This window comes from Caretta caretta, chromosome 2 (genome assembly GCF_965140235.1).
Source record: "Caretta caretta isolate rCarCar2 chromosome 2, rCarCar1.hap1, whole genome shotgun sequence".
Taxonomy (NCBI): domain Eukaryota; kingdom Metazoa; phylum Chordata; order Testudines; family Cheloniidae; genus Caretta; species Caretta caretta.
This window is the reverse complement of record NC_134207.1, coordinates 24,004,980-24,030,793: the sequence shown is the minus strand read 5'-3', so window position 1 is coordinate 24,030,793 and position 25,814 is coordinate 24,004,980. Positions and strand designations below refer to the sequence as shown.

At 42.7% G+C, this 25,814-nt stretch overlaps 1 protein-coding gene across 1 annotated transcript; it reads right to left on the bottom strand.

Annotated features, from left to right (window-relative positions):
• Nucleotides 1-205: 205 nt before the first annotated feature.
• Nucleotides 206-24,621, bottom strand: HAS2 (hyaluronan synthase 2). Its single transcript, XM_048841577.2, has 4 exons — nucleotides 23,603-24,621; nucleotides 10,013-10,639; nucleotides 6,350-6,451; nucleotides 206-1,852 (listed from the first exon to the last, which is right to left on the bottom strand). The coding sequence occupies exons 2-4, from the start codon at nucleotides 10,637-10,639 to the stop codon at nucleotides 923-925; spliced, it is 1,659 nt and encodes a 552-aa protein (XP_048697534.1). The 5' UTR covers nucleotides 23,603-24,621; the 3' UTR covers nucleotides 206-922.
• Nucleotides 24,622-25,814: the final 1,193 nt, after the last annotated feature.

Below are 25,814 nucleotides of genomic sequence, written 5' to 3'. Positions count from 1 at the left end.
ACTGTAGTGTTCTCTTTAGAGAATCAGGGTTCCCTCTTACAATGTCCTCCAATAAAATTGCACATTTGTACCCCTTTGGCCTTTTCGTGCCTACAAATATGTTTCTATTCAAAACCTGACAACAATGTTGGCCTTTTTCGATACAATTAAATCAAAAGTTCAAGAAAACATTTAAATACTTTTCACAGAAATAACCATTCAGCAATTTAAAAAATGTAGAGAGACATTTTATTATTTTTGTTGTGAACAATATCAAAATCAACACGTTTTCACATTGTGGGCAGCTTTTTGTGGGGAGAGAGAGTGAATTCTTTCAAAACGTATTTAGAAGGATAGATAGAGAGCAAAATGTCGGGGAGGTGTTCTTTTGGCAGATAAGTAAAATATAAAATATGGAAATTTTTCAAAAAGTTGGTGTAAAAATACACACACACAAATAAGACAATAATATAAAAATACAGCTCAGCCAATGGCCTCTTAAAATTTACCTTTGGCATTACATTTGTCAGCCTAACACAAAAAGACCCTATAAAACAAAACTATTTAAAAAAGTTCATAAATTAGGTTGCAAGATCCTTTGCTTGATTCACCAAACTCCTTTCCTTCCTGTCCACCCACATAAGCATGACTAGTGAGGTATATAGAACGTAACACTGTCAGGCATATGCACAATAAAAAAAAGTGCATAAACAAAGAAGTCCTCCCATTTTCCTGTGAACAGGTTGAATCTGTGTGGTTTTTTTCCCCCTTCAGAAAAAACAATGGTGTGTTTTTACTTTGGCAGGATGAACCCATAGAAACATGAACGTTTAAGTCCCAGCAGCAGTGATCCATTTCTCATGGTGACATTAATTCGATGCCACAAATACTATCAAGTTGTTGGGTTGCTTTAAAATTTTCTGTGTAACGTTCTGCAGAAACATCATACATCAAGCACCATGTCATACTGTTGCCCTTTCTTCCGCCTGCCACATTTGGTGATAAGAACCAAATACAAAGTCAAAAGCATAACCCAGTAGCATGCATAGAGTACTGTACCAATGATGAGAACAGTCTGTTTTGAATCGGAAAATGACTTTTTTGATTCCTTGCATATAGTGAAAATCACACCGCCTAGGAGGATTGTAAACCAAACAGATACTGGAATAAGTCCTATGAAATTGACGACAATGGTTTTTCTTCCTGATGTGCCCCACCCTGCTTTGTTTATTGTGGCTATTGCGAACATCTTCGCTGGAAGTAAACTTGACATGTACAACACTGAGTAGAGTGACATGAACACCATGACAATGTTCCCCCTAAGGCAGCTGGCAAAGGAAGACTTTACAAGGCCTACTAACTGAACTGTCAACAAGAAAAGGAGGATGTTCCAGATTTTCCCCCGGTAGAAAAGCTGAATGACTGTGGCAATGAGGAAGAAAGGAAAGAATCCAGTGATTACAGCTTCGTAAGTCATCCACAAATGATGCCTGTGGAACCACATTGCATTATACAGCCACTCTCTAAAGTATGATTTACTCCAACGGGTCTGCTGGTTCAGCCACCTTAGGTATTCTATAGGTGTTTCAGTAAGGCACTTTGATCTAGCTGTGTACTTTGTGGCATAACCCAGACTCAGCACTCGGTTAGTCAGATGCCTGTCATCTCCAAAACTACACTGGGAGCCCATAAATTCTTGATTGTACCAATCTTCCACAAATTCATGCAGTAAGGAGTTCCTGTACATTCCCAGAGGTCCACTGATGCACTGTACACAGCCAAAATAGGACTGGCAGGCTCGTTCTATGTTAAATGCCATCCAGTATCTCACGCTGCTAAGAAAGGAGATCCAGGAATCATACTTGTTCAAAATCTGCAAGTAAAAGGAAATTTAAAAAATTAGCTCTTAAAAAATGGAAATATTTCTGGATCAGAAACTAACACTCATGAAGTGAAGGGCACTAACCAAAATATGGGACAATGAATTGTGGGAAGAGCTGTCCACCTTGACAATTCAGGATAAACATCAAGAGTTACCATTAAAACGTCAGCACTTTAAACCAAGGGTTAGACTATCAATTCCTACCAAGCTGAATTGGCTCTTGCAGAAGCCATGCTTCCTCACTGACAGTGACTGTTCAGAGTCCCAGACATGTCTATTCAGAAGGGCATTGCTAGGGAGGTCAAAATAAACATTAAATAGGATCCTGTCCCACCAAAACTTCTCTCCCTTCTGTCCAAAAACAACATAAACCTTCCCCTCACTCCCACAAAGAATCACCCTCCCGACTCATTGATCTTCCTTTCCAGCCCCATGTACTGACTCTTCCTCTGTGCCACTCTGCCCATTCCCACTTAACAGACCCCAAAAGACTCCTGAGGACACACCCCCTGTTGTGCTCCGTTTCTGCTGTGTGCCACAGAGCAGAAGCGCTGCTTAGGGACCATTCACCTCCCTCTCTGAGCTCACACTGTCTCCCACCTCCTTAACTCTCACACTCACAGGTAAGTGTAATGCCTGATTTGTTCTGAGCAGGGTGCAGCAGCAGGGAAGGTGGGCAGCAAGCTCAGACAGGGACTCAGGCCCAGGTATTTAGGTGCCTAACTCCCAGACCCTGGGCCTCAGCTATTAGCTGTCTGGCCATCTGACCACATAGCTAGCAGGCTGCAAGAGTAAAGATATTTCTCCTTCATCCCATGTTAAAAGTCTACTGGGTGGAGAGGGAAACTAGAAGTTTTTTTTATAAAAACCGAAGACCAGTGAAACTGTTATTATGCATTTTTTTAAATAAATCCCATCAGAAGCAATTGTTTTGAAAGAAATAAACACCCCTCTGCTGCATTTTCAACCCAAACATTGCAGCACTGAAAATGCACTAAAATGGGTGAACTTGAGTGGCTGGTGTTAAATTGATATGGATATAACAGGTATCACAGGATGATGATAATCAAGTGGACATGGTAATACCAGGGTGCAAAATATATAGGAATGATAGAGTAGGTTGTGCGGGTGGGGGAGTGGCACTATCTGTTAAAGAAAGCATAATCAAACATAGTAACAATGTTAAATTAATCAAACTGTACCATAGAATCTCTATGCATAGGAATTCCATGCTTGAATAATAAGAATATAGCAACAGGAATTTATACTACTGACTACCTGACTCGGATGGTGATGGTGACTGTGAAATGCTAACGGAGTTTAGAGATGTTACAAAAACAGAAAACTTGATAATAATGGGGGATTTCAACTATCTCCATATTGACTGGGGAACATGGCACCTCAGGATGAGATGCAAAGATAAAATTTCTAGATACCATTAATGACTGCTTCTTGGAGAAGCTAGTCAAGGAACACACAAGGTGAAGGCAGTTCTTGATTTAGTCCTAAATGACACACAGGATCTAATCCAAGAGATGAATATAGCTGAACTGCTTGGTAATAGTGACCATAACATAATTAAATTTAACATTTTTCTAGGGAGGAAAAGACCAAAGAAACCCACTACAGTAGTATTTAAGTTCAAAAAATGCAACTATACAAAAATAAGGCGGCTAGTAAACGAAAATTAAAAGGAACAGTCACAAGAGTGAAATGCCTGCAAGCTGCATAGAAACTATTTAAAAATATAAAAGACACTCGTGTATGTATACCCCAAATAAAAAAATACAGTAAGAGGACCAAAAAATGTCACAATGACTAAACACCAGTGTAAAAGTGGCAGATAGAGGCATGCTTTAGAAATTGGAAGTCAAATCCTGTTGAGGAGAATAGAAAGAAACAAAAACTCTGGTAAATCAAGTGTAAAAGTATAATCAGACTGTCCAAAAAAAGAATTTGAAGAGCAACTAGTAGAAGAAACAAAAACTAACATCAATTTTCTTTTAAGTACATTAGCGGCAGGAAGTCTGCCAAGCCATCAGTGGAACCACTGGATGACTGAAGTGCTAAAGGAGCACTCAAGGAAGACAAGACTGTTGGGGAGAAGCTAAATGAATTCTTTGCATCAGTCTTCACGGCAGAGGATGTGAGGGAAGATTTGCCACATCTGAGCCATTCTTTTTAGGTGAGTGATCTGATGAACTGTCCCGGACTGAGATGTCAATAGAGGAGGTTTTGGAACAAATTGATAAATTAAAACGTCACCAGGACCAGAGGGTAAGAGTTTTGAAGGAACTCAAATACGAAACTACTAACTGTGGGATGTAACATATTGCTTAAAACAACCTCTGTTTCAGATGCCTGGAGGATAGCTAATGTAACATCATTTTTTTAAAACAGGCTCCAGAGGGAATCCTGGCAATTGCAAGCCAGTAAGACTAACTTCAGTCCAAGGCAAATTGATTGAAACTATAGAAAAGAACAGAATGATGATATGTCGGGCAAGAGTCAACATGGCTTTTGTAAAGGGAAATCACGGCTCACCAATCTATTGCAATTCTTTGAGGGGTCAACAAACATGTGGACAAAGTTGATCCAATGGATATAGCGTACTTGATCTTTCAGAAAGTGTTTGACAAAGTCCCTCACAAAAGGCTCTTAAGCAAAGTAGGTAGTTATGGTAAAAGATGGAAGGTCCTTCTCTTGGATCAGTAACTGGTTAAAAGATAAGAAACAAAGGGCAGAAATAAATGGTTAGTCTTCTAGTAGAGAGGGGTAAAAAGTGGGGTTTCACCCAAGGATCTATACTTGAATGAGCGCTGTTCAATATACTCATAAATGATTTGGGAAAAGAGGTAAAAAGTGAGGTTGCAAAGTTTACAGACAATATAGAATTATTCAAGATCGTTAAGTCCAAAGCTAAGTGAAGAATTAAAAAGGGATGTCACAAAACTGTGTGCCTGGGCAACAAAATAGCAGATAAAATTCAATGTTGATAAATGCAAAGTAATGCACATTGGAAAACAATCCTAACTATGCATACAAAATGATGGGGTCTAAATTAGCTGTTGCCACTCAAGAAAGAGATCATGGAGTCATCATGGATAGTTCTCTGAAAACAGCTGCTCAATGTGCAGTAGCAGTCAAGAAAGCGAACAGAATGCTGGGAATCATTAGGAAAGGGATAGATAATAAGACAGAAAATATCAAAGTGCCACTACATAAATCCATGATACTTCCACACCTTGAATACTGTGTGCAGTTCTGTTCACCTCATCTCAAAAAAGATAAATTAGAATTGGAAAAAGTACAGAGAACGGCAACAAAAATGATTAGGGGTGTGGAACAGCTTCCATGTTAGTGAGATTAGAAAGCTTGGGACTGTTCAGTTTAGAAAAGAGATGGCTAAGAGGGGATATGATAGAGGTCTATAAAATCATGAATGGTGTGGAGAAAGTGAAAAGGGAAGTGTTATTTACTCCTCATAACACAAGAACGAGGGGTCACCCAATGAAATTAATAGGCAGCAGGGTTAAAACAAACATGAGGAAGTACTTCTTCACACAACACACAGAATCGGTGGAACTCATTGCCAGGGGATGATGTGAAGGTCAAAAGCATAACAGGGTTCAAAAAAGAATTAAATAAGTTCCTGGAGTGTAGTTCTGTCAATGGCTATAGTCCACATGATCAGAGAAGCAACCCCACGCTCTGGGTGTCCCTAAACTTCTGACTGCCAGAAGCTGGGACTGGATGGCAGGGGATGGATCACTGGATATATTGCCCTCTTTTGTTCACTTCCTCTGTAGCATCTGGCACTGGCCGCTATTGGAAGACAAGATACTAGGCTAGCTGGACCATTTTTCTGAGCCAGTATGGCTATTCTTATATTCTAATGAAAATATCAGAGAATGTGACTACAAACAAAAGTGGAACTGACTTCAGTGATTTTCATTGTCCTAGCTCAGAGAAATACAAAAGTAAAACAGCATACAGAGTGACTAGTTTATGAGATTTCAAAAATACTTTCAGTTTTAATAATCAAAGCTGGAAATAGTAAAATAATTAACAGAGAGGAAGGGTGGTCTATTGGCTAGGGTGCTAATGTAACAGTCAGGAGATCCAGGTTCAGTTCCCTATTTTACCACAGACTTCCTGTGTAACTTTGGGCAAATCACTTAGGCCCAGATCCTCAAAAGCACTTAACTCCCATTGAAATCAGGTAGGTACCTAAATATCTATGAGGATCTGGGCCTACCTCACAGGGGTGTTGTGAGGCTAAATATATTATAAAGATTACAAGGTCCTTAGATACTATGGTAGTGATGAGTACCACCAGAGATAGAAAATCTCTTAAAATAAACAGGACTCTAAAATATTGCTACAAAATTCCCAATTCCTTGTGTTAATTCAAGTCTGGGGATAATTTTGTTTTAGAAATATTTGCTATTAATGCTGCTCAGTTAATCTGAAGTTCACCATATCCACCTGCACATCACCCCCAACTCCGCCAACCATTGGATCTTCCTCTAAAACCTTTACCATCTCCACCGACGAGGCCGGATCAAGCATTGTATCTGAATCACAAACCTATAAGTAACACAAAGAAAAAAAGAAAAAATGGAGTTAGGGAATGCACTAGAGAAGAAAATTAAAAATAAGAGGGAATATAGTGTTTCAGTGTACATATTAATAAAATCTCTGGAATTTGTATTGTTACTTCTGCTGAGGGCATTTGATATCAGACAACTAGATTTATCATTGAATGAAACAGAGCATTTGTCTGTGGTATAGTCACAAAGAATCTTCTATTTTCCATATTATCTGTATTTGTTTATTGGCACATTGGATCCGCTAATCTGAACAAGAGAGATATTATTTGAGAGAAGGCACTAAGACCCATATGAATCAAAACAAAACTTTTATGGATGGTCTGCAGTTTCCTGGCTGAGCTTTGGCACAGGGAAACCGGATGTGTTTGCACCCTGTTCAAATGTTTCCTATTCTCATAAGGGAGATCAATGAGGAGTTAACCCACAGATGCTTATGTAGATTAGCTAGGAGTCTAAGAAGAACCCCAATAGCACTTTCACTAAGAAAAGGGTTTAGCAATTCATGTGAAAGTACGTATTGTGGATTTCAGGACAAATTCACTTTTCAGTTTAGTTGCATGGAACGTTACAAATAATACAAAGATTTGACATTTGATATGAAAACTATTTGGTATTTTCTTCAGTAGTTTTATAAAAAAAAAAAAAAAAGGAAAGGCTAAAAGCAGCAGGTCACCAATACATAGAGATATTGATACAGAAATGGATGACACACTCAGGATGGCCCACTTTTTTTTGGCACCCAACTTAAAGACACCTAAAAGGGGCCTAATTTTCAGAGGGTGGATGCTCAGTGCTGTCTTTAAGCAGGGGATTGGGCAAGATGACCTCCTGAAGTCTCTTCCAACCCTAATATTCTATGATTCTATGTCTGAAAATCAGACCTGTTTAAAGTGTCTTAAGTTGGTCACCCTAAAAATGAGGCACCCAGAATGACTAGCCACTTTTGAAAATCTTGCCTTCATTTGCAAAACAGCCATGCTTTCACTGTGTTGTGGGATACAACTGGTGTTACCAGACCCACTGAGACAGTTGTATTTGTAGTGTAGATGTGACTTTAGTTGACTTCATCATTCTTTAACATGACTCGGTGGTTGGCGTACTCTAGCGTTGAAGTTTCTAAGACGCTCATCAGACTTCTTGAGTCAATGTCATGAGTCAGTCATGTGCCCCCTATGAACAGGTGCTAAATAGACCTAGCAAGTGCTGGCAGCATCTCTGCGGGGAGGCACTTCCTTTTTCCCATTTTTCATAGATTCATAGATTCCAAGGCCAAAAGGAACTGCTGTGATAACCTAATGCAATCTCCTGTATAACACAGGCCATAGAACTTCCCCAAAAGAATTCCTAAAGCAGATTTTCTAGTAAAACATCCAGTCTTGATTTAAAAATTGTCAGTGATGGAGAATCCATCTCAACCCTTGGGAAATTGTTCCAGTGGTTAATTACTCTCACTGTTAAAAATGTTCACATTCTTTCCAGTCTGAATTGTCTAGCTTCAACTTCCAGCCATTGGATCATGTTATATCTTTGTCTGCTAGACTGAAGAGCCCATTATTAAATATTTGTTTCCCATGTAGATACTTATAGTTATTAATACTTTTGGCCATTGTTTCTTTAGCAGAAACACTTCACTACAGTTTTCCTGGACAGATGATATGAAAGATCCTGAACCAGCAAAATAGGAGATATGACAGGCCTGATTCTCCACTGTGCTTCTTGTGCAGCCATTTACATCCATGCAAAATGCTTTCAAATTAGAATAGCACTTTGCACCCTGATTGGACTACACAAGATTTGAGACCATGGAGATCAGGCTCATCACGTTTAGGGAACAAACCAGTTTAATTTTTCTGAGGTGGGTTGGGGAAAGGTGGTTATTTACATTTTTATTTATTTATTCTCTGCTCTTTCCATCTGTTCATGTACCTATAAAATCCTGCTAAGAAACTCTTTCCTGTACCCCTCCACCTTCTCTGGCCTTTGAAGACCCTATGGTGTTGATCCAGCTACTCTGGTAGCTCCTTTGCAAGGCCTCAGATGGCATGATGTTCAAATCTTGCACACTTCGTCATGCAATGCATTCTGGATTAGCCCGAGAGTGTAAGCAACTAGAACACTGACCCTTCCAGAGCCCGGCAGAGAGGCTCCATAACTGGTTGACCATCAAAAGAGGATTTTTAAAGGTGAAACCCAGGGCAACCGACTTTCAGGTCCACAGGGAGGAAGGGGAGAGCCTCTAAAAAGCCTGAATTGCTTGAACAATCATCACAACTTCTCAGGGCTTAGTCAAAACCAAACCCTGAACCTTGTAAGGTTTATCCATTGCTAGTGGTGTTCAGTGTCAAAAAATGGCCTGATCCTGCAAACCTTACTCACCGGAGTAGTTTTTATTCATTGAAGGCAATAGAACCATTTCCAGGAGTGAGGAGTACTTCTGTGCATGTGGATCACAGAATCAGGACCAAAACATAGGAAAACTTGTACAGAATCCAGGACAGCTTGAGACCAATCTGTCTTTGCAGCTTTGTAAATGGGGATAGGACTCTGCCTAATTCATTTTAAAGTGAACAGTGTGATTAAGGCTTTAAAGGCCAAGTTGTGGTGAGTGAGGTAATGCAGCTGTAAAAGATGAAGCAAATGCTACTTCTGGCATTAGCTAAAGAATTTCTCATCTGTGTTTGTAAGAACTCCATTCCTTCTCTCTCCCCTTTTATTGAATAGTCCTAGCTGGCTTTGAAGGCTTAAAAATGTCTCCTTTTTACAGACTCTGTCAATGCTTTGAGATATTCCTGAGAATATTTCCTAATACAGGGGTCGACAATCTTCGGCATGCGGCCCATCAGGGTAATCCGCTAGTGGGCAATGAGACATTTTGTTTACATTGACCGTCCGCAGGCACAGCCCCCCGACAGCTCCCAGTGGCTGCAGTTCACCGTTCCTGGCCAATGGGAGCTGCGGGAAGCGGCGCGGGCCGCAAGGACATGCTGGTTGCTGCTTCCCACAGCTCCCATTGGCCGAACTGCAGCCACTGGGAGCTGCGGGGAAGCCGTGCCTGCGGACGGTCAATGTAAACAAAATGTCTCATGGCCCACCAGCGGATTACCCTGATGGGTCGTGTGCCGAAGGTTACCGACCCCTGCCCTAATAGGTTATTGCATGTTTGTATCCAGGGCATCTCCCAGAATGAAAAATTACCTCTGATCTCAATTTACATTGGCAAAGCAGTGATCTTCCAAAGTAGATAATTTTTTTTAAAATGTAACGATTTTGATAAGGGAGTAGTAGTGTTAAATATCAGGAAATGCATCAGACTTCTCAAATAATAGTGCACAGATTTAGCATACTCACAGAAAGTCTAACCGTTTTAAAAGGTTACAAAATATGCTTTCAACGGTCATGCTGTTTTCAAATAGACTGAAAGGAGCACTGTGTTCATAAGGGACTAGGATGGGCTAAAGCATGCTGCATGAAATATACAAAAGCTGCTTTATGTCAAGGTATGTTTGAATTGGCATTGGCCTAGTGCTTTAATACCTACCTGTACATAATCCACACTTCTCCCCAGCGCTTTGAATGCTGTGTACATTACTTCTCTTTTTCCACCCCATTTCTGCATGATGCAAATACTTTTGTTGGATAGGACTAGTTGAGTTACGTGCTGCATACTCTCTTTATGTGACTCTTCTGTCTCACCTGGACCCTTCTCGTGAAAGTTATTCCTCCATATATAAGTGACAGATTTGTCCCTGCCCATGATTTCACTAAAAATGTCCATCATGTAAATGTCATCTTCTGAGTTCCCATCAATGACCATGATAACTTTAATTCCAGGGTAGGTCAATCTTTTCACTGAAAGTAAACATTTTCTTAAGTAGTCAGGATCCTCTTGATAGGCAGCAATACAAAGGGCAACTGTTTTGTTCAACTTTATTGGAGTCTCAAGTGATCTTTTCATTTTCCGGTGTTCTAAATAGGCAAATAGGCTTTGGATGATGAGATGTGATGCCAAAATAGCACCATAGAGTCCAAAAGAGAAATAGTAATTATCTGTTTGGATAAACTGGTAGCCAACAATGTAAGCAGCTGTGATTCCGAGCAGGAGGGAAACCCCAAAGAGCGTGGTTCCAAGTATTCTCAGGATACATATAAATCTCTCACAATGCATCTGCAACAAAACCAGAAAAATAATTAATGTGATTGCTGTTTCCTGCTACAGAGTGTAATCTGGGTGGTCTAATGGCTAAAACACAAGATGGAGAATCAGGAGATACAGGATCTGTTTCTGCATCATCTTGGCCAAGTTGTATCATCTCTGTGTTGCACTATTCCCAACTTGCAAAATTGGATGCCAATACTTCACAAATTTGTGAACATGTATAAGGTCCTCTAAGATCCTCCGACAAAAGGTGCTATCTATATAAGAATCTGATCCTAGAAACCTGGGCTTGCTGGATGAGACCTTAAGTATAATAGTATTGAAGAGACTTTTAAAAAATAGATGTCTGGCTAGTAATGTATGTGAATATATATATTTTATATATATAGGTGAACTCCCAGCTCTGTTGAAGTCATGGGAATTTTTGCCGTCGACTTCAATGGGATCAAGATTTTACCCTTTGAAGTCAATGGCAAAATACTCATCAGCTGCAATATAGCTGGGATTTTACCCAGTCTTTGCAATTCTGCAAAACTTCAGTTGATTCTGACAACTTTCTACATTTTTAGCTTAGCTGTCCCTTGTATCCCCTTTACTGAACTCCAAGGTATGCAAGATCTAACAAGTATGTAAGGTGCTAAGATATACAGCCTGGTGATAAATGGTATGTAAAAACGTATGCAGGCAGGTAGGCAGATTAGCAGTATGGTATATTCCTGGCTTTCTTTCAATCACAGTCAAACCAACCATTTTATGCAACAGATTTCTTAAAACTAACATAAAACATGTAACATGTCTTCAAAGTCCTGATTCTCATTCTTAACTTTAACTGCATGCTTTGAATTTCATTTGATCTAAAGACATACGTGAGTGCTTTGCTGAATCAGGGCCTCTCTTTGTATTTTGGGCTCTTTCCTTTTCCATTATTCACATTTTCCCTACTGTTATCAACTGGCATGCATGTTGATAATATTCATCACACCATCTGTTGGCCACAGTTGAATTTGGAACACCACCCTTTTACATCATATATGCCTGCAGACCATCCCCTGAAATACAGGGGGAAATTGCTACTAAACTGTAGCAATGCAGCTGTACTCAGCTGTTTACATTTCAGTCTGCAAAGTTACAGCCACGGGGAAAAAAATCTTTCAACAAAAAATAAACCACAGAATTTTAGGCTGAGAAAAAATGCACTTCTTCCTTTTTGCTATTTTAAAGTGATATATTTCAATATGGGAGGAAGGTTCTGAAATTTACGTTTGGAGACAATAGTAAAGTAAGTATCATAACCTGGACTCTATAACTAAAACTTGCTTGAATACCTAAAGCCGAATTTTGGCAGGTGCCATAGGTACACATCAGCAAATTTATGGCCAGCAGTAAGTCTGTTGACTGTAAATTGACAGTCCCTATTCTGACCTGTCTGAAATGTTGCAGAGAAGATCACTCCAAAAGCTTTCCATGACAGTAGTCTTAGGGTGTGTCTTCACTACCCGCCGGATCGGTGGGCAGCAATCAATCCAGCAGGGGTCGATTTATCGCGTCTAGTTTAGATGCGATAAATCGACCTCTCCTCCCAGCCCCCCAAGCGATCTCCCGTTGACTCCTGGTGTGACTCCTGTACTCTAGCTCGGTGAGAGGCATAGGCAGTGTCGACGGGGGAGTGGCAGCAGTCGACTCACCACGGTGGAGACACCACAGTAAGTCGATCTAAGTACGTTGACTTCAACTACATTATTCATGTAGCTGAAGTTGCGTAACTTAGATCGATTTCCCCCCCACCCCACCCAGTGTAGATTAGGCCTTAGAGAAGCATTACAGAACATGACCATGAATGCCAAATGATAGGTGCATTAGAAATAAATGAATAAAATAAGTTAAATAATCTCATCTAGATTAGATGATCCTAAAGATCAGAATATGTGGTCCATGTGTTTATTCATCTTTCATGTAAACTGGTTCCCTGACAGCTGAACTCAAAAGGTTTTATCCGTCTTACACCTGGGCTGAATTTGTCTCAGTAATGACTCTTTTATAGCATGTTTACTCATTTTCCATCCATCTGTTCTCTGGCCCAACCCAGAATATTCCTGTTAGGGAGCAGGGGCCAATTCTGAAGCACTTAGAGGAGAGGAAAATGATCAGGAACAGTCAGCATGGATTCACCAAGGGCAAGTCATGCCTGACTAATCTAATTGCCTTTTATGATGAGATAACTGGCTCTGTGGATGAGGGGAAAGCAGTGGACGTGTTATTCCTTGACTTTAGCAAAGCTTTTGATACAGTCTCCCATAGTATTCTTGCCAGCAAGTTAAAGAAGTATGGACTGGATGAATGGACTATAAAGTGGATAGAAAGCTGGCTAGATCGTCGGGCTCCACAGGTAGTGATAAATGGCTCCATGTCTAGTTGGCAGACGGTATCAAGCAGAGTGCCCCAAGGGTCTGTCCTGGGGCCAGTTTTGTTCAATGTCTTCATTAATGATCTGGAGGATGGTGTGGATTGCACCCTCAGCAAGTTTGCATGTGACACTAAACTGGGAGGAGTGGTAGATACACTGGAGGGTAGGGATAGGATACAGAGGGACCTAACAAACTAGAGGATTGGGCCAAAAGAAATCTGATGAGGTTCAACAAGGACAAGTGCAGACTCCTGTACTTAGGATGGAAGAATCCCATGCACCACTACAGACTAGGGACCGAATGGCTAGGCAGCGGTCCTGCAGAAAAGGACCTAGGGGTTACAGTGGACAAGAAGCTGGATATGAGGCAACAGTGTGCCCTTGTTGCCAAGAAGGCCAATAGCATTTTGGGATGTATATGTAGGGGCACTGCCAGCAGATCAAGGAACGTGATCATTCCCCTCTATTCGACATTGGTGAAGCTTCATCTGGAGTACTGTATCCAGTTTTTGGCCCCACACTACAAGAAGGATGTGGAAAAATTGGAAAGCGTCCAGCGGAGGGAAACAAATATGATTAGGGGACTGGAACACATGACTTATGAGGAGAGGCTGAGGGAACTGGGATTGTTTAGTCTGCAGAAGAGAAGAATGAGGGGGATTTTATAGCTGCTTTCAACTAACTGAAAGGGGGTTCCAAAGAGGAGGATCTAGACTGTTCTCAGTGGTAGCAGATGACAGAACAAGGAGTAATGGTCTCAAGTTGCAGTGGGGGAGTTTAGGTTAGGTATTAGGAAAAACTTTTTCACTAGGAGGGTGGTGAAGCACTGGAATGTGTTACCTAAGGAGGTGGTGGAATCTCCTTCCTTTGAGGTTTTTAAGGTCAGGCTTGACAAAGCCCTGGCTGGGATGATTTAGTTGGGGATTGGTCCTGCTTTGAGCAGGAGGATGGACTAGATGACCTCCTGAGGTCCCTCCAACCCTGATATTCTATGAGTCTGATACATTACAATAGAATTGAAGCAGTTATATGTAACTAACTTGCACCAGCAGGAGAGTGAATTTGTGTGGGGGGGGTGGAGGGTGAGAAAACCTGGATTTGTGCTGGAAATGGCCCACCTGTTGATCACTTTAGATAAGCTATTACCAGCAGGACAGTGGGGTGGGAGGAGGTATTGTTTCATGATTTCTGTGTGTATATAAAGTCTGCTGCAGTTTCCACGGTAAACATCTGATGAAGTGAGCTGTAGCTCACGAAAGCTCATGCTCAAATAAATTGGTTAGTCTCTAAGGTGCCACAAGTACTCCTTTTCTTTTAACTTGCTACAGTACTGGTCATGTTATCATATTAATTCTCTCTTCCTATGAAATATATCTGCACAAAAATGCTGAGTTCTGCTGTGTTTCCAGCATAACTTTCCCTCAAAATATTTTCACAAGATCAAGAAGTGGGTTTCTGGACCTGATAAAACAGCAATTTTTTTCCCATCGAAAACGATCTAAACTAAATATAATATATATATAATATATTATGCATATTATATAATAACTAACTAAATATAATCTGATCTTAATCCTGGCTACAAAACTAATGCATACTTTGACCTAAATTTGTGGCTTTAGTGAACTCTCTTTCCCCTTTTATACATATAAACTAGGGTTTGACTTTTAACTGACTGACTGTCTGGGAGAGTCTGGAAAAAGCTGTTCAAGGAACGTTCTCAAGCTTTAGCATGTGGACTGTTGATGTTTTGCCCAGTAGACCTGATCTTTATCGGTTTGAATATACACAAAGAGAGAGGAGCCAAAAAGCCTCCACCCTGCTTTAAACATTTTGCCAAGGATCTTACAGGAAATTCACATTTTTACATGTCTGGGGCCAAAAAGGAGTGCTGAGTCAAACAGCACCATTCAGAGTAGGCAATTGCTCTGTCAGAGACTTTTAAGGCCAATGGGAACTATTATGAACATAGTCTGGCCTTCTGCAGAACTCTTAGCCACATCCTTAATCACACTTTGAACATGATTTTACTGAATTTTACATTTGAGCACAACTCCAAAACTATCAGAGAAACCAAAGACCTAACTCAGGAATGTGTTATTCCAATTTTACACTGCTGTAACTCCTGAATCAGGCCCAAGGTGGCAAGCATATAGTGAAGGTTAAGTGCCAGGTTTAACTTTTCAGATCACCATTTTTTTTCAGTGACTTCTTTAATACCCCTTTCTAAATTATGGCCTTAGGCCTCAATCCTGCAGACAACCATTAACTTCAACAGGAGTGCTGCCTAAATAAGACTGTTCAAAGGTGTCCAGATTTGGCCCTTTGTTTTGATTAAACCAGAAATTCCAGCCCTGATCCAGCTCCTGTTGAAGTCACTTGGGGCTTTGCCATTGACTTCAAAGAGAACAAGATCAGATCTATAAATACATGTATAAATTACTACGCTCATTAAGGGCTTCATCCGGAACCTGTTGAAGTCAGAGAGAATCTTTGACTTAAGTGGGTTTTGGATCAGGCTCTCAGAGTGAAATCTTGTTGCCCATAGCATGGGATCATGGCCCAGATCCTCCAGGTATATAGGCAATGGAAGGTAGGAGCCTAAATATATTTGACAAACTGAGCCCAAGTGCCTAATCATGCACCATTAAAATCAAGGGGTATATCTACACAGCCTGCAGAGGCGAGCCTTCCAGCCCAGCTCAGCAGATTTGGGCTAGCAGGGTTTGCACTAATGCTCTAAAAATAGGCCGGTAGGCAGCACTTTGAAGTTGCAGCTTGGGCTTGGGGCTGGGGCTGTGAAGCCTAAGGAGTAGGCGGGCTTGTATTTAGTTGTGACTCTGAGTTCCTTTCCCAGACCTGAGGAAGAGCTCCATGTGGCAGGATAGTGGGCCTCACTCGCCAACAGAAGTTGGTCCAATACAAAATATTACCTCCCCGACCTTGTCACTCTAATATCATGGGCCCAACACGGCTACAACTACACTGCAAATATCAAGCATAATGTCTGTTTACGTTAGCATGATGGTGTAAGTGCATGAAACATAGTGTTTCTCACCACTGCTAAGATTAAATAGATCTTACTCTACACTAGCCTTACCTGGCAGTGTAACTGAAACCTGAAATTCTACAGGGCTTTTCATAAAAGCTTCTGGATAAGAATGTGTGAACAACTATAGAAAGTGGAACTGTGGCATCTAATTTATAATTACGGTCCAGGTTGTGCCATTTTTACTCATGTTGTATAGTATGTTAGGTTCTGAATCAGGAAAACACTTCAATATGTGTTTAAGTTCACCCATATATCCAGGAGAACACTTAACTCTCAATGAGAGTTAGGCATTTGCTTAAAGTTAAGGGTGTCCTTAAGTGCTTTCCTGGCTAGGGATACTTTCCTGAATCAGGGCCTTACTCACCAAGTTATCCCATGGAATCGGCGGGACTAGTGACATAAGGTACTGTTCCTCTTGAGTGAGGCTGGCGCAGTCTGGCCCTGAGAGTGTAAATCAGTTTCCATAGATGCAGAGGGGGTATTCCTCTCAGAGACCAATAGGAGCTGCACATGATCAGTGCATATGAAAAATGAAAAGGCCAGAAATGAGTAGGGCCCTACCACATTCATGGTCCACTTTGGTCAATTTCGCGGTCATAAGATTTTAGAAATCATACATTTCATGATTTCAGCTATTTAAATCTGAAATTTCACAGTGTTATAATTTTTCGGGCCCCTGACTATATGGGGGGTTGCCAGGTTATTTTAGGGGTGGTTGCGGTACTGCTACCCCTACTTCTGTGCTGCTGCTGGCAGCAGCGCTGCCTTCATACCTGGGCAGACAGAAAGCGGCAGCTGCTGGCCGGGGGCCCAGCTCCGAAGGCAGAGCCACTGCCAGCAGCAGCACAGAAGGAAGGATGTCATGGTATTGCCACCTTTACTTCTGTTCTGCTGCCTGCAGACTTGGGCCCTCAGTAAGGAGCCACCACTCTCCAGCTGCCCAGCTCTGAAGACAGAAGTAAGGGTGGCATGATATGGTATTGCCACTCTTACTTCTGAGGTGCTGCTGGCAGGGTGCCGCTTTCAGAGCGGGGTGCCTGGCTCACAGCTGTCACTCTCCAGCTGCCCAGCTCTGAAGGAGGTGCAGAAGTAAAGGTGGCAATACTGTGACCCCCTTAAAATAACTTTGCAACCGCCCTTCCTCCCCCCCCCCAACCAACTCCCTTTTGGGTCAGGCTCCTCAATTTGAGAAACGCTGGTGTCCCCTGTGAAATCTGAATAGTATGGATTAAAAACACACAAAAGACCAGATTTCATGGGGGGAGACCAGATTTCACAGTCTGTGACATGTTTTTCATGGCTGAGAATTTGGTAGGGCCCGAGAAATGAGAGTTCAATCTAATAAATAGATAAGAGAATAATAAATAGAATTGGGGAACAAAATATCACAAAAATAACACATATTGATATAAGAACACTTCAGCATTCACTACCATAGACCCCTTAAACATTTATGTAGCCGTTTTCTCAAGTAGTGAAAACCTTCAGGTGGTCCTCTCCATCTGCTAATATAGGATTTGGATCTGGTGACTATTAAAGGAGGTCAAATTAAAGTCAGACTTGTTTGCAACACATGGGATGTAGCTCACTACATCAGCTGTTGTAAGAGAAGTCCCTAATGTGCAATGCACACACAGCTTTTCAGAGGAAACCCTGAGCCACTTTTTTCCCCCAAAAGATTGAAAACAAGAAGGGTGAGATATAAGGTCACAAATACAAAGGAAACTATGTGGGGGGTTTTGTTAGTTTGTTTTTTAATAACTTCTTAGCCATTTCAAATTTTCTGGGATAAGCTTTAAAAAAGGAGGATTAACTTTACAGTATGATCATGATACTATTTGGGAACGTTTGTAATTGGGTTTTGAAATAGAATACTCATGGGGGTGGGGGGAGTTAGGATGCTTTGGAATTTAAAGTTTGGTCAAAATGTGGTTCTGAACATCAAATGAGATTACAAATACTGCAGGCCATAATATTTCATTGCTTTTTCTGATGAACACCACTGAAATCGTTAAACCTCTGTAGTACAAAATGGCCCTGATCTAGGGACATAGCTTAAAATTAAACACTCTTTATAAAGCGGAGTCATTTCCAGTTTTGCCCTAGTAAAAATGTATCCAAGTTGTATGATACTTTTTAACCTTTACAGTTATATTATACTGAATAATATTTCCTGGAAATGTAAGGGACACAACAGATTAACCACACAATTTAGTTTCCCATGTGTTCAAGAAGGATAGTGATACTGACCTTCCTAGTAAAGCACTAAAGTGCTTTGAGATCTACTGATGAATAGTTCTATATAAGAGCTAAGGATTTGATTTGTATCTCTTCTCAGTGTCATTCAGAATCCACCAGTTTTGTAATTTAATCTTTCTCTCTCTCTCTCCCCCTACCATATGTCAGTCCAAACCTTGCTCACCTTACCCACATGAGTAATTCAATTGATTTGAATGTAATTATTCAGATGAGTAAAGCAAGTCCTATAGTCCTTACTCAGGCTAATATTCTTGTTGATATCTATGAGATATGATCACAAAAGGTTTTAATGTCTCACACACATATCAATATATAAACAGATCTCCCACTGATGTCAGCAGGAATTGTATGTATACAGCCAAGGGAAGAATTTAGTTAGCCCTTTATAAGCCAAAACTTGATTTCCTTACCCATGTGACTAGTTGGTTTTGGCTTCAGTAAAACAACTAGGTCTGGCCAGTGTGTATGTGGGTGTGTCTAAGAGAGTATATACACAGATTGATATATGCTGTAATGTGTATATATACACAAACACTGTATATACACAGATAGTGTAAATGGTATCTGATTATTATGAATTGGCATCCAACTTAAAGAAATGTAGATGTATTTTGACAGCATAATAAATACTTCAACTTTGAAGTACAAATGATTCCATAAAATATGAATTATAAGCATAAAATAACTGTCTACATTCCCTCTTCCAGTTTACAGCTGGCAGAGGGGAAACAAAAGTTATGTTACATCTGTACATCTTTGTATCAACAGAGTTACCATAGCTGTTGTTTAGAGTTATTTGTCACTTCTAGATTTTACATACCATTTATCTTTTCAAAAGGGTCCACATAAGACTAAAGTTAAACCTGGTTTTAGGTTAAATAGAAAGAACAGGATAGCGTATCAGAATTAATGACAACAAACTGTGCCTGCCTTTAGAAGTTTTTGAATACTGGACCAAGAATCTTCTCTTTCTACTCACTACTCCTCCAAAAAACTACACAAATGTATTCTCTTATGAGCCTTAGCAAGGCCTCTGTTGTTTGTTAGTTTTGTCCCTGATGTAAACAATGGTGACAACTCATAGGGTTATGCAAAGGTAAGCCATGCTTGTACAAAAAAAAATCTATTTTATCAATCGTTTCCAGTTTACCTGTCATGCAGTTTAGGTAAGTATTTGGAGTTAAACACTTTAGCGGTTCTCAAATTGTTGGCAGGGACCCCAAAGTGGGTTGGGACCCAATTTTAATGGGGTCACCAGGGCTGGCTTTAGACTGGCTGGGGCTTGGGGCTGAAGCCTGAGCCCCACCGCCCAGGGTGACCAAGGGCTTCAAGGGAGGCCCCCTGCCTGGGGCTGAAGCACTTGGGCTTTGGCACTCCTGAGGCGGTGGAGCTCGGGCTCGCCCCTCCCGCCCCTCCCCTCGGCAGTGGGACTCAGGCGGGTTCAGGCTTCAGTCTGCCCTTCTGGGACCATGTAGGGGGTTGCAATGCAATGAAGTTTGAGAACCCCTGAACTAATTACATAGTAGTAATGCATGTTACCGAACTTAAATAAATTTGATTGGTGTTTATATCTTTGTGATCTTATAATTTATTTACTGCTTATTCATAGATCATAGGCCATACCCTACTGGACTGACTCATGTGAATGGTCCCATCACCTTTATTACAGGAATCATTTGGCCCTGTGTATATAACTATGGAGGAGGAGACAAAATAATTTGTTTCCTCCAATGCCGTAAATATGTATGGCCAAATTATCTGCTAGTGTACATGTGTGAAAAGAAAAGGAGTACTTGTGGCACCTTAGAGACTAACCAATTTATTTGAGCATGAGCTTTCGTGAGCTACAGCTCACTTCATCGGATGCATACCATGGAAACTGCAGCAGACTTTATATACACAGAGAGATCATGAAACAATACCTCCTCCCACCCCACTGTCCTGCTGGTAATAGCTTATCTAAAGTGATCATCAAGTTGGGCCATTTCCAGCACAAATCCAGGTTTTTTCACCCTCCACCCCCCCACACACAAACTCACTCTCCTGGATGGGCTATTACCAGCAGGAGAGTGAGTTTGTGTGTGTGTGGGGGGGGGGGGGGGGGAGGGTGAGAAAACCTGGATTTGTGCTGGAAATGGCCCAACTTGATGATCACTTTAGATAAGCTATTACCAGCAGGACAGTGGGGTGGGAGGAGGTATTGTTTCATGATCTCTCTGTGTATATAAAGTCTGCTGCAGTTTCCACGGCATCCGATGAAGTGAGCTGTAGCTCACGAAAGCTCATGCTCAAATAAATTGGTTAGTTTCTAAGGTGCCACAAGTACTCCTTTTCTTTTTGCGAATACAGACTAACATGGCTGTTACTCTGAAACCTGTACATGTGTGAAATTCCACTGAAGTGCTGTGTCCTTGTGCACTAGCAGAGAATTTGGTCCGTGGTATATGGGCAAGTGTGTAAGAAGAGTTACAGGCTTGGCATGGAATCTTGGCTCCACAGAAGTCAATGGTCAATGGCATGAAATCTTGGCTCCACAGAAGTCAATGACCAATTGACTTCATTGTGTCTAAGTTTTCACCCATGACTCTTTAGTATTTGAAGGAGAGATGCTATCTTGAAACTAATACTTTAATATTAATATGGTCATTTTAAAGTGTCCAAAGCCCCAAAAGACTAAGAACTGGATCCTGCAAACTCTTTTTCCTGTTGAGTTGCATGAGGAGTCCCATTCAATGTAATGAAATGGTGTCCCTAGCCTCTGTTTGCCAGAAACTGGGATTGTTCTGTTCATTCCCTTTGGGGCAGCTGCCATTGGCCACTGTCAGAGGACTGGATACTGGGCTTGATGGACCTTTGGTCTGACTCATTATGGCGGTTCTTATGTTCTAATGAGATTACTCATGCAAGTATGTGTGTGCAGTCACACAAAACTGCAATAAGTATGGAGGCACTCATGCTGAATGCCTCAGTGTGTACTAGTGAAAACGTTTGTTTTCATTTTGAAAACTGTGATATGTATTAATATTTTAAAGTAAGCAAACATTAAGAGTCTGTACAGATTCTACCAATGTGTGATAAGGAAACCTCTGATCTCTTCTATCTTGTCACTGGAAGACCAACTGAAATTTGGAACTCGGTTCTCTGCTATTTTAGATGGAGCATCTGCATAATACATAAAATTAAATTCAAAATAAAATTAACGTAACACTTTCATGGCAGGAGCGATGTAGGAACATTAATCCATAATGATCTCCACATCAGTATGTTGTTTTGTGTTGTCTGCGTGGTTCCGAAGTGTGCATGGGGCAGATTGCGATCTCTCTTGCACTGGGGCAAATATGCAGAAGCTCCGTTGAAGTCAATAGGGGCTAATCAGGTTAAGGGAGATCACAATCTGGCTCCTGGGTTGGTCTCCCCCAGGCACTTATGTATCTCCCAGGCTGCAAACCTTTTAAGCAAGGGAAGCTGAGTGCTCGTTGCACAGTGCTCCAGGGCTCTTTGCCAGAGAACAGCTCCATTTCCTAAAGCGGCACATGCCAAAGGGCTAGAAAGCACCAGTCTCCCAACTCCTGTCCTCCCCCAGCGAACTCCCCCTCCCCCGACTGAGCTAGGGAGCCCTGGGCTCGGACCTCCACTTCCTGGGGAACCCCCCTGCCGCAGGCATTAGCCAATCAGGGAGAGGCGGGCTCTTGCATCACAGGGGGGCGGCCCCTAATGCAGTGACCTCAAAGGTATTCCCCGCTCTGCCACGTGGGTCGCCGCTTGTAAATGCCTTCCCCCAGCGGCGCTGGCTCGGCGGCTGCCGGCTGGAGCAGCGGGCCGGGGAGCGGAGCCGGCGCTCGCTGGGCGCCCGCTGGGCGCCGGCGTTTCTTGACCCCGTGCGGCGGCCGCGGCTCTCCCTGCCCGGTACGTACCCCAGGCCGGGGCGCCTCCTGCGCCGGGGAGACCCGCCTCCCGCTGGCGTTGAGCCACTGCCGGGCGTGGGATGGGCTCCCGCAACACCGTGACAGCTGGACCCCGCGGAACGTGACACCGGGGGCTGTCCCTGACACCCCCGCCGCTCGCCCCCTGGCTGCACCACGTCTTGGGCCAGATCCGCCCTCCTGCTCCCCCCCCCCCCCGGGGCGCGTTTGCGGGGTTCCTCCTGCGGACGGGGGCACAACGAAGGGGTGTCGCTCCAGTGGTGGGGCTCGGAAGCCCGCCCGCCAATCAGCCTGTCCCCGATTTGCTCTTCAAACACGTGCCTAGCTCGCTGGCTGGCATGCCACGTATCTCCCCCTCCCCAAGCACAGACACGCGCGAACCCATGCAAACTGGCGTGGCTGGGGCTTGTGACCGCTGGCATCGGAGCCCAGCAGGGCTGCTCCGAGTTACACGCTCCTCCTCAGCCTGTGCAGCCACCGGGCGCCTTAGGGGAGGTGCTAAAAGTTTTCCTGGTAGTGGTAGGTTCTTCTCCCCTCCTCGCCCCCCCCCCAGGCTCCCCCCCCCCGAAACTTCTCTCTCTCCCCACTTTCCAGAGTAGCAGCCCTGTTAGTCTGTATTCGCAAAAAGAAAAGGAGGACTTGTGGCACCTTAGAGACTAACCAATTTATTTGAGCATGAGCTTTCCTGAGCTACAGCTCACTTCATCGGATGCAGTGATCTAAGTTCATCGCTAAGGTGCCACAAGTACTCCTTTTCTTTTCTCCCCACTTTGCATTTCAGCCAGACGGCTTGATCGCGTTTGCGCCCTCTGAGGTGGGGCTGGAGGACACCCCCCCCCCCCAGCTCCCTCCCCACTCGGCCTCCCTGCAGCCCCATCCCTGCCTGTGCTCCTGTCACGTCCCCCATCCCCTGAACGCACAGCGGAGAGGGAGGGGATCACGGTCATGTTTGCACAAGTGTATAAATGACTACACTGTGTGCAATCCAAAAACCCAGCAGCAGGCTGGATATGGTGCGTGAGGATGGCCGGGGAGGCTCCAGCTCCAACGCACCTTTGCAGCTTACCGTGCCCCGCTTTTCCAGCGGATAAAGAGCGTGAGCTCGGCAAGGTCTAAAGCATATTTTTAGGTGAGAGGTTAGTCTACAAAATGCATCAAGGCAACTCTGCATTCTCATTTATTGCCAGAATAGGTGTGCATGAGGGGAGGGTAAATACCCCCCACATACCATTCAGATGCATATAAATCGATCTCAAGTCCCCTTTGCAACAACTTTAATTCGAAGTTTAAAATGGTTTGTTCCTCTTGAGACGAAATAAATATAAATCACGTACCTTGTTTGTCCTTTGCTCATAAAGGGTCCTCGGCTTGCTGGGTGGTCTTGTATTTTGTAGCTCCTGCGGAACAGTTTCCAGGACTGAGGTAACAGATCAAATCGCGGGGTCTCAAGGATTGAGCATCAAGGAGAAATACAAATAATCATTGGAAATTATTCACTCGCCCTCATTTCTCTCCCACGTGTTTTCCCTCCCTCCCCCCTTTTCCTTTCTCTGCTTCAGTTTCTAGCTCAAAAGTTTCTCTCTAAAAAAAAAAAAAAAAAAAAACACGGCTTCGAAATAATCGACGTGAGGCTTGTTTCTGGCGCTCGAGCGCACGGTCCTGTTTGAAACGCGAGTCGCCAGGAGCCCGGAGAAGCGGCGGGCTCTGAAAGTCGCGGGATGGGCAGCATCAATCGCCGAAAGTCTCTGTGGTGATGCCTCGCAGCTCGAGCGCCTGGGTCAGTGAGGCGCAGCAGCGGCGGGCGGGCGGGTAATATTTTCCAGACGTCTTGACTTTTCCTTTCCTGCCGTTGCTTTTCTGCCTCCTCCACGTTATGGGGTCTTTTAACAAGTGAGACTTGGAGGTTGTTTTAATAGGGCGGAGGATGGGGACAGGGAGGAGGAAGGGAGGTCCTGTGGGGAGGGGTGGGGGGGGGAGGAGGAAGAACTGCCCATTCGGACTAAGTTGGGTCTAGAACCAGTTCAACGGAGTGAATTCAATTAGCCTAACGGCAAACATTTGCAGAAAAATGCAATACACATATGTTGTCACCACCTGATTTCCTCTTCACGTACAGCAGGTCGGAAAGGAGAGCCTTGCTTTTAAAATCCCTTGAGCTGTATTTGCATGCTGGGGCTGCAGAAGTTTCTCCTGCGACCATACTTCACACAGTACAGTTCTTATAAGTGAACTGCGTCTATGGATTTATGAATTAATGGTCTCTTCTTGATCTGAATTAACTTCAGTTTCTTGATCTATCCAAGCTTCTAGGATTACCTCACACGCTCACTGTCTCTCCAACTACTTGCACTAAGAAATAACATTGAACCTTCCCACTAGCATGGCTGACTTCTGCAGATGTAGTTTCCAGAAACTCGGAAATAAACCATATTGTTTAAATAGATAAGCCTCAAATTATCATAGGAGGTTTGCCCAAGAATCTTTATACTGATCTGTCTCTCTCTCTCCGTCTATACATGTATTGTAAGCTTGCAGTTAACTCTAATAATCTATTCACGTGGTTAACTGCAACCCTTCCATCAGCTTCCAGAGTCACAGTGACCTGTAAATATTATTAGCTCTGATATAGGAGATCGTTATCTTTATGTCCCTTTGCTACTTCATTGTAAATTTTCTCAGATCCGGAGAGCGTTTTTTTTCCTGGGGAAGCCTGGAAGTTATTCAAAAGGACCACTAGGTGGCACTGTTTAGGAAATAATAAGAAGTAAGATACACATGCTGAGTGGAGAATCACAGCAGCCAGCCATCAATAGGTTGTTAAAATAGACAGGGTAAACGTGGGTGAACATATATATACACACATATACACAGCCTAACAGATACTGGTGTACATTTAACAGTTGTATCTTTTGAGGGCAGGGATCATTTTAATTTTTATCTTAAGCCATGCTGTTTTCTTTCGTCTTGATAAGGTAGTTACTGGGCTAGACGTTCTTTTAAGTCTACAGACCTGGTCATGTTTAATCACAGTTGTGAAACATGATTGTGACTCTTCACTGAGTTATTATCACCGTTCATATTTGCTAGTGTGGGGGAGAAACAACCATGCATGCTCTAATCATGCTAAAAGAAAAGGAGTACTTGTGGCACCTTAGAGACTAACCAATTTATTTGAGCATAAGCTTTCGTGAGCTACAGCTCACTTCATCGGATGCATACTTAGGAAACTATTTTAAGTCCGGTGGGAATGTTGAAATGCCAATAGTGATTCTGGACGACCCAGTTTACCTCTTGCTCCCATGGCTCATGAAGCCATATACCAGCCACCTCAGCAGCACCAAGGAGCATTTCAGCTACAGGCTTAGCAGGTGCAGAATGACAGTTGAATGCGCCCTTGGCCATTTGAAGGGTCGCTAGTGTTGTTTACTTTCAAGATTGGAACTCAATGACAAAAATACCCCAATGGTTATAGATGTCTGCTCTGTCCTGCATAATATCTGTGAAGCCAAGGGGGAAAAGTTTCCCCTAGGGTGGAGGGCAGAGGTG